Raw genomic sequence first — 10167 nt, forward strand, 5'->3', positions numbered from 1 at the left:
CACCCTGACCTACAGCAAGAACACAAGGTAAGCAAACACAAGGTAAGCCAACCCTCTCTCTCAACCGCATACGGTAGGTCCTGCAGAGACTACGTCTCCCAGCATGCAGCGCGAACACGTTCCCATCGGTGGCTCAGGAGAACTGTGGCATGCCGGGAGGTGGGGTTTCTTCCGTCTTTGAAGAACCTGGAGGGGTTTATTTCCCCTTCACAGAGTAACAACGCTCTTACTCTTGGACTCTTGGGGTGGGTGAGACCAGATATATAGACACTCACATTAGTGACCACTTCTAATTCTAGTCTGGTCCTTCCGAAAGAGTAATTTTGGGAAAGCGCAGAAAAAAAAAATTCTTTACGGTTTTCCGTTTCCGGGTGCCTTGTTGCCTTGGTAACCAGGACGCACAGCAACTGTGGCGGTTATGGCGCGGCTGGGTAGTACGCAGATCCCCGACGGGGAGTTCACTGCGGTGGTGTACAGACTCATCCGCGATACCCGCTACGCCGAGGCGGTGCAGCTGCTGGGCGGAGAGCTCCAGCGGATCCCGAGGAGCCGCGCCGGTCTGTCGCTGCTGGGCTACTGCTACTACCGCCTGCAGGAGTTCACGCTGGCCGCCGAGTGCTATGAGCAGCTGAGCCAGCTGCACCCGGAGCTGGAGCAGTACCGCCTGTACCAGGCCCAAGCCCTGTACAAGGCCTGCCTTTATCCGGAGGCCACCCGGGTGGCCTTCCTCCTCTTGGACAACCCCGCCTACCACAGCCGTGTCCTCCGTCTGCAAGCTGCCATCAAGTACAGCGAGGGCGATCTTCCCGGGGCCAGGAGCCTGGTGGAGCAGCTACTGAGTGGGGAAGGGGGAGAAGACAGTGGGGGTGAGAATGAGTCAGATGGCCAGGTCAACCTGGGTTGTTTGCTCTATAAGGAGGGACAGTACCAAGCTGCATGTTCCAAGTTCTTTACAGCCCTGCAGGCCTCAGGCTACCGGCCTGACCTTTCCTACAATCTGGCTTTGGCCTATTATAGCAGTCGACAGTATGCCCCAGCCCTGAAGCACATCGCAGACATTGTTGAGCGTGGCATCCACCAGCACCCAGAGCTAGGTGTGGGCATGACTACGGAAGGTATCGATGTTCGCAGTGTTGGCAACACTTTAGTCCTTCACCAGACTGCTCTGGTGGAAGCCTTCAACCTCAAGGCAGCCATAGAATACCAACTGAAAAATCATGAGGCTGCCCAGGAAGCCCTCACTGACATGCCACCCAGGGCAGAGGAAGAGTTGGACCCTGTGACTCTGCACAACCAGGCACTAATGAACATGGATGCCAGACCTACGGAAGGGTTTGAAAAGCTACAGTTTTTGCTCCAACAGAACCCCTTCCCCCCAGAGACCTTTGGCAACCTGTTGCTGCTGTACTGTAAGTATGAGTATTTTGACCTGGCTGCAGATGTCTTGGCAGAGAATGCCCACTTGACTTTTAAGTTCCTCACACCCTATCTCTATGACTTTTTGGATGCCATGATCACTTGCCAGACAGCTCCTGAAGAGGCTTTCATTAGGCTTGATGGGCTAGCAGGGACGCTGACTGAGCAGCTTCGGAAACTCACTATACAAGTACAGGAAGCAAGACACAGCAGAGATGATGATGCTGCCAAAAAGGCAGTGAATGCATATAATGATATCCTGGAGAAGTATATTCCTGTGTTGATGGCCCAGGCAAAAATCTACTGGAACCTTGAAAATTACCCAGTGGTGGAAAAGATCTTTCGCAAGTCTGTGGAATTCTGCAGTGACCATGATGTGTGGAAGCTGAATGTGGCCCATGTTCTGTTCATGCAGGAAAACAAATACAAAGAAGCCATTGGTTTTTATGAGCCCATAGTCAAGAAGCATTATGACAACATCCTGAGTGTCAGTGCCATCGTACTGGCTAACCTCTGTGTTTCGTATATTATGACAAGTCAAAATGAAGAAGCCGAGGAGTTGATGAGAAAGATCGAAAAGGAGGAAGATCAGCTGTCCTATGATGACCCAGACAAGAAAACCTACCATCTCTGCATTGTGAACTTGGTGATAGGAACACTTTACTGTGCCAAAGGAAATTATGACTTTGGGATTTCTCGAGTTATCAAAAGCTTGGAACCTTATAATAAGAAACTGGGAACTGATACCTGGTATTATGCCAAAAGATGCTTCCTGTCCTTATTAGAAAACATGTCAAAACACACAATCATGCTTCGTGACAGTGTTATCCAAGAATGTGTCCAGTTTCTGGAACACTGTGAACTTTATGGCAGGAACGTACCTGCCATTATTGAACAACCCCTGGAGGAAGAAAGAATGCATACTGGAAAGAATACAGTCACTTATGAATCCAGACAGTTGAAAGCTTTGATTTATGAGATTATAGGATGGAATATGTAGTCATGTCTGATAATGTCTTAGATCTTAATATACTGTTTTATTTGTATTTAGCTGTTGGCATCTTAACTGTTTAATGTTGAACTTTGTATACTTTAAAATTATAATAAAAATTTAATTAACCTGTTTTTACAAACTTCACTAAGTGAAATACAAGAATTTAAACATCTACATATATGAAAAATTCAAAACTGAATGGGGACACTACCTATCAGATCTTGTAGTGCCTATGTTCCCTCTCCTTTCTTATCACCTGTGCTTGGTTGTATTTTGTGAGTCCCCTGAGCCAGGATTACATTTTTCAAAAATTGAGCACTGTCAAGCCTAGATTTCATTGATTAAAGACTTTCTAGGCTTTTAAATAACTTTAGGGATTATGTGTTGTAGTCTCACCATGTACCTTCACTATTATATTAATTTATAATTCATACATTTTGCATAGAGTTTAGGATGTTTGGCCAGGGATTTTCAATATAGGTGTAATGCTTTAAGTAACCAAAATTATTTAGGTTTTTTTTTTAAGTGTGTGAGATTCAGTGGGAAATCTTGTGCTCTTAACTGAATTGTGGTGATATGTTATAGAGCATGGTTTTCTTTTTTCCATTTGTTAACAATCTGAATATATGAACAAGATAGATATACTGTATTTTGCAATATATAATGTGTACTTTTTGCCCACATTTTTGAGGGAAAAATAAGGATACACATTATACATGGTAGTACTAATAGATATATGTTTTTAATTCTTTTATTTATGCATATGCATTAAAAGTGTACCTCTAGAAAGCAAGAACGAGATCCATATGCAAAATAATACACTGGAATATAATAATTGGCTTTGTTTCTAAATACAAATAAATAATTGAATTTAAAAATTAAAAGATTTTTTCCTGAAAGTTTTTATCAAAAAAGTGGGTGCACATTATACACAGGCGGCATTATACATGGCAAAATATGGCACAATCACTGCTTTCCCGAAATCTCATATCTCACAGTGACTCATAGTGGAGGTACTCTGAAAACTCAGTTCTAATTCTTACTTTTGTATTTACTACATAGGACACATTAATGCTAGAGTTGTTTGCATTTTGTATCCTCTTGGGTAAGAAAAAAATCTGCCCTATTCCTATGACCCCACCAAACTTCTCTCCTGCCTCCATCACAGATAAAAGGTCAATTCTGAAATTCATCTGGCAGATTCACAATGCTGGTTTCATGTCCACAACCCTCCCATGAGAAGTCCACTCATTCTGATGGGCATTTTACTTTCTGTACCATACAAGGTCTTTACTATTAGTTTCCCTACCCTTTTTCTCTCCATAAATCAGTCAATCCCAACTTGCTTAGAAAGAAAAAAGAAGTGTTCAGTTGAATTATATGAAATTGCTGATTTTCAAAGTTTTTGACCTGTAGAACTAGCAATTTCTTGGTTCAACCTAACCTACTGAAAGTTAGTGAACCCCTACTATAATGAAATTTTTTTTTCCTTCAAGGAGAAATCACTTAGCCACAGAGATACCCACATGAAGTATCCTCAGCATAAATCCTCTGTCGCATGACCTGCTGGGTGCTCAAATTCTGTTAGCTCTATCAGAAATTTTGGCTTATGAAGTACAATGGCTTTGAATTCATAGCATTTTTAATCTTGGTACTATTTACCATGTATGTTTGTCCCCATGTTTGGAGGACAATAAATGTTTCATAACCACTTCAGTGCATACCATTGCACAATTCTACCTCTGGGAAATGTTCTTTAACAACTTTTGTACTGAAAGTGTTGTTGCTTCTTTGTGCAGTAGCTCTTTGCCCCTCTCAATTTCATAGCCCCTTAAGAGTTGGAACATAAATGAACTGAGATCTTATTTTCAACAACCATGTTAAAATTCAGATTTTATTTTGCACATTTCCTGTAAACTTTTTTTCTTAAGAGAAAAAAAAAGCATAAAGTCACGTTAACCACCCAAAAGCAAATGTTTTCCAGATTCCGTTTTGCAAATAGCCCGGCCTTTATTCGGCCACACTTTATTTACCCAGGTGCTGTGTGTTTGTGGTTTGCATCTATGTGTAATTTACTTTTCAGAACATAAAACGCTTTTCAGAACAGTTTTTAACCCCTTGCCGCTGGGCAGTTGGGGTTTCCTGGTGAGTAATGCATCAGGAAATCCTGACTGCTCCTACCACTGAGTAAATGAATAAAGGTTAATTATGGCATTTGTCCCCTTTTTTACTGTGGTGTTCTACAGAGGCACCCTCCGGGATTGATAGATTGCTACCTAGTGACAGCAAAAACTCATGAACCATACCTACTGGAGGAGACTGGGATGGTGAGGGCATTCCTAATTCCCCAGGCACTTATTTTCCTTTAAGAATATGCTTTTTAAAAACACCTTCAAAGTGCTCAGCTCTGCTTATTGATACTAACAAGCTAATAACTTTACAATGACTCTATTTTTACCATTTGAATGAAGGCTTTCATTCCCAAAGCTCTGATGAAAAGCTTTTTTCTGTGCTCTTAAGACAATTATGTACTCAGTGGCAAAAGCCATTTTCTTCACATAAAAAAGATTTTCTTGTATTTCTAAAAATTTTACTCCTTTAAGATTTCTTCATAATATCTGCATAGCATACGAGTATTTTAAAAGGATCAAATATTAAATCCAGTATTTCTTAATATTAGTCAACCTCCCCCTATGCACACGTTTAGAATATAACCATGTGTTTGCACACAAGTAGTTATTTTCATTTTCTCAGACATGAACAAGAACTTGACCTGTGCAGAACCACCAAGCAGACTCCATTGATCAGTGATATGACATGCTTGCCAAAGGATTCATATTCCTAATGACAGTCCCTCTTCGAATCTGGCCTCAGCTGTGCATGGATGTTGCACTAATGCTGTTTTCAAAAGTCCTGTGTACGGTAGTTAACCCTGACCCATTCCTAGACACCTGGAAATGGGAAAACGATGTGAGTTGGAGGTGGGTCATCAGGCAGTGAGGCAGCTGTAATCACAGGGAATGACTGTCCCTCCCAGAGGGGCTACACAGGAACCTATAGCTATGCCCTCTCAGCCCTCAGAAGAGCAAATACCTCAGATGGAATCCATATAGAATTTTCAGTGATAGGTTTGACCCGAGGTTAAAATACATCATTTGTTTGTAGAGGGCCACTGGGTAGAAGATGCAAAACATAAGCTTACCAGAAAATGTAAAATAAGAAGTGTTCTATAACACAGGGGAGACTTTAATGAGGAACCTCCTGACCCCTCTGCTCTGTGTATAATCCTTGCTTGGGCTCGTTTCCACATAGAAGAGGGTCAATGGTGCTGGAAGTCTGTCCAGGTAAGCAGGGAGTGGCTATCTAAAATACACAATTTTAAAATAACATCACCAAAGCAAACCTTTTCATTTCAGGTGAACCTCAGCATTTTCTAATAAAATTTTTTATTTTAGGTCCTCAGTCTGTCTTCTTATGAGTAACTATGGGTGACGGGATAATACCTGGGAGGTTTGCTTTCCTGAAGGTAGTCTCCGCCACACAGAGTAGCTTCTTAGCAACAGTGCGACTTGCATCTCAGTGTCTGCCATTCACTAACTGCCTCTCATCCCCTGTTGACCTGCCACTGTGGAAGTGACATTTGGGTTTTTTGTATTCACTTACTGGGTTCTTGGTTATCTAACCACATACTGTAACCACCAGATTCTCAGCTTATGCTTTCAATCTAGCTGTAAGATTTATGCTACTTTTTGGTTACCCTTACGTAGCTCAAATTCTTCAGCAGCAAACTTAATTCTTAAGTTAGCAATTTTAAGGAACTGGTTTTTCCAAAGAATCTAGATTGGCTCTACATTATAATAAAATATTTCTTTAATCTTAAACAGTCTTTCAATTTCCAGACTCTCCATAGGAAGATGTATAACTTACAGTAACGGGTTATTCTTACTTTTAAGTGCAGCTCAAAGGAATATAATATTAAAGTTATAAAAGTGCAAATTTATTAAGTCCATCAAACAATTTCCTTTTATGAGTTCCATAAAGGCATCAGTGGGTTAAACATTTACAGAGACAGCAGCTGAGACAAAAGCCTTCCTGGTATTTCTGTGGTATATATTCATGAAGACAGCAGCTTCCACTCCATAGTCAGGAGGAGACTTTACTTCCTCATGCCCTTTTGTAGAGGGCAGTGACTAGCAATCTACTGTAATAAGCAGAAATTCTGTATAGAGTGACTACACAGCACAAGCAGTCTAGAGCAGTGCAGCCACCAGCAAAGAGGCGCTGGATTCAGCCAGGCCTGGCTCCATACCTTAGCAGTGCCACTACCCAACTGCCAACAGTGGGTGTAACTCAGCCTCGCTAAACCTGTTACTTCACCTGTAAAAAGGGATGATAGTCATTTCACAGGGTTGTGAAAACAATCATTACATTTTGTGTATGGTTAGGTGCCTAGGGTGAATTAAAAAGCAAATTATTAATCCAACAATCAATTCTAGGGAAGCGTTCAGCAAAACTACACAGACTCAATCAGAATCACTGAGACTGAGAGGGAACCTCAGAGATTTTTTTTTTGTATTGTTGTTCAAGTACAGTTGTCTCCATCTTCCCACCACCACTTTCTCCTGCCCCACCCACCCCCACCCTCAATCCTTCCCCCCTTGTCTTTGTCCGTGACTCCTTTATACACGTTTCTTGATGACTCTTCCCTTACTTTCCCCGTTGTCCTCCTCCCCCTCCCCTCTGGTTACTGTCAGTTTGTTCTTAATTTCCATGTCACTGGTTCTATCTTGCTCACTTGTTTTGTTAATCAGGTTCCACTTATAGGGGAGATCATATGGTATTTGTCTTTTACTGCCTGGCTTATTTCACTTAGCATAATGCTCTCCAGTCCCATCCATGCTGTTATAAAAGGTAGGAGCTCTTTTCTTTATGCTGCATAGTATTCCATTGTGCAAACATACCAGTTTTTTGATCCACTCATTTACTGACTTCACAAAAGAAGAAATTAGGCCCAAATAGGGAAAGTAACATAGTTGGCAGAAAAATATAGAGCATACACAAACTTTGCAGAATAGAACTCTTTCCACTGTTTTTTGACTTTAGAACTCCATCTTCTTCTAAGCTATTTTACAGCTTTACAGTGACACATTTCATTTTTATTTTTTATAATTTATTATTAGACAGAGGAGAAGGGAGAGGGAAAGAAACATCAGTGTGTGGTTGCCTCTTGCACACCCCACACTGAGGACCTAGCCTGTAACCCAGGCATATGCTCTGACTGGGAATTGAACTGGCAACTCTTTGGTTCAAAGGCCAGTGTTCAATCCATTGAGCCAACCAACCAGGGCATATTTCAGTCATTTTTTAAAAAGATTACCTTCTCAGCATGGCACAATGAGGTACAAAGGATGTGACAGAACCATGTAAGAATGTCAAGTTCAGAATTTGTCCATCAGCCAGTTGCAGGCCCAGTCAACACATCCACATCGGAAAATGCAGCAGACAATGGGATCATAGGTGCACTGAGAGAGAAGTGCTCCTGAGGGCAAACACGGGCAAAAGTAAATGTGGTGGCGGTGAGGCCTCACTCGTTTTTCTGATAGGGCAGCACAGGAAATCGAAGCAGTGAACTTTATTAAACAATTTCAGTCTGGCTACTGACAATGTTAAGTGAAGTAATATAATTATATGTTTTAAGGTCTGACATACATGTTGATTCATTAGTAAAAGGCCTATCTGTAGACAAAATGTACAAATACGTGGTGCACAAGAGCATGTCAAGTGGAAGTGTAGCTGCCTGCACCCTGAATGCTTTTTCATACACGTGTTACGGGGCAGGCCTTGTTGTGCGCTGCAGATGCCTGCCATTACGTGGATGAGAATTCAGGCAACAGTACGTGTCTCAGTTGTATGGATGACCCAAGGCTGAATGGGACACAAAATATTCTAAGAACCAAGATGGTGAAGTCTAGAACTAAAACCAGTAAAATACACATTTTAGAGAGGATAGATCTAAGTAATAAGGCTTTTAAAAAATCAGCCTTCAGGGAGATGTGGGCAAAATGGCGCATGCAGGAAAGCCCTGTCAAATTCAAGTCCAGTGTGAAATGGCAGTGCTGTGCCCACCGGAAATGCATTTAACTTTAGTGAACAGAACAGAACAAGGAAATCACTGGGAATATTTAGGCCTAGACACTGCAAGAATACCCCACAGGCACATATAGAGAGAGATCAGGATGGCGAAGGATGGAGAACTGACAGGCACAAACGTGGACGGGAGGCCTGGGGGAACGGGGCTGTCTTCAAACACCGCAGGAGCTGCCCTCCTCCAGCAGGGTGATGGGAGAATTCTTTACGACTACCGAAGGCTGAAGTTACACTAATGGATGAGAGAGACAGATTTCAGTCTAGTTAAAAAAACCCCTGAATACCTGAAAACTTCAGAAGTTGGAAGAGGCTTCCTGGAACAACAATATACTCCCGTCTGGTCACAACAAAGGTTCAGAAAGATTGGTTACCTGTTTATAGCCTGAGGGATGGGAAAGGTTAGCTAGCCATTTTATGTTTGGGGGGAAAAATCAGATTTCTAAGGCTCTTTCAGTCTGAGCTTATATAAGCCAGGTAGAAAATCACTTTCTTTAAACTAAATAATAAGAGCTAAAATCTTAGTGTGGCAAGTGATTGAAATGTACCAAGTAAAAGTGGGTTCAACAGGTCTGCTTCAGCCACACAGGAGCCCAGGCAGCTACAACCGTCCCTCTAGGGTGGGAGCCACAGGCAGGGACAAAATCACCCTCTGTGCACACGCACTGCTCTCCTGGAGCAGCTACTCACTGGTGCAGACTGTTCCCTATTCATTCTGAATATACATGATGCTGTCAGCCAAAGTCAAATGGAATCAACATAAAATAAGCAACAATTCTTGTAACGATGAGTAGTTTTGGTATTGTTTTATTTTTTTTCCCCAGCACATCTCAAAAATCACACATGGGCATTTGCTTATAGAACAGTACAGTCTAGGAAAAGCAATAAAAGGAGAATGCAAACATACACTGAAAGCACAGTATACAGACTGTGTGGAGCCCTTGTGGAAAACAGTATGGCTCAGTCCGAATTGACAAAGCTATGCTGGAACCTCTCAGGAATTCTCCTTCCCACTATATACCCACTTTTAGACTATAAACATAGAGAGACGAATTGTTTTTGTATGCATTAGTTACAGCAGCATAATGGCTTACATACGTCGTACAAGTGCTTATCCACATGTAGTTCCCAAAAGATTACTACAGTACTGGCAGGAATATGTACTGCCTTGGAGGAAGACTCAGGATAAGATATTATTCAAGTCAAGTTGCATCAGAGCCAAAGAATTTCACAGGCTAGCAAAAAGGACAAAAATTAAGAAATATAACCTACACATATTTAAGATTTATCATTGTCCAGAAACAGAAATATTCATTATTCTGAAGGCACCATCACACAAAAAAGGGACTAACACACAACGTAAGAAACAGGACCCCCCCCCCCCCCCCCGCCCCGCGCACACACAGAGGCTTGCTCCTCAGGGAGCTGTGTAAGCAAACATCGTAAAGCATGTAGCTGGTCTTCAGGACCAAGAATGTCACACCCACCGAGCCACATCTCAGGGCTACTAAGTTGGGGCAGCAGAAATGAAAATGTAAGGCTGAAACCACACAGAAATCCCATCGACGGAGTAGATGTATGTGGGAGCACAGGTCACCCATGGAATCAGCTCA

The 10167-nt window shown here is 42.1% G+C and overlaps 1 protein-coding gene across 1 annotated transcript; it reads left to right on the forward strand.

Moving 5' to 3' along the window:
• The first annotated feature begins 202 nt into the window (after positions 1-202).
• Positions 203-3244, forward strand: LOC123831579 (tetratricopeptide repeat protein 30B). Its single transcript, XM_045858568.1, has one exon. The coding sequence runs from the start codon at positions 419-421 to the stop codon at positions 2414-2416; it is 1998 nt and encodes a 665-aa protein (XP_045714524.1). The 5' UTR covers positions 203-418; the 3' UTR covers positions 2417-3244.
• The last annotated feature ends 6923 nt before the right edge of the window (positions 3245-10167 follow it).

Source organism: Phyllostomus hastatus, unplaced genomic scaffold, assembly GCF_019186645.2.
Source record: "Phyllostomus hastatus isolate PE091 unplaced genomic scaffold, TTU_PhHast_1.1 phas_contig_1, whole genome shotgun sequence".
Lineage (NCBI taxonomy): Eukaryota > Metazoa > Chordata > Mammalia > Chiroptera > Phyllostomidae > Phyllostomus > Phyllostomus hastatus.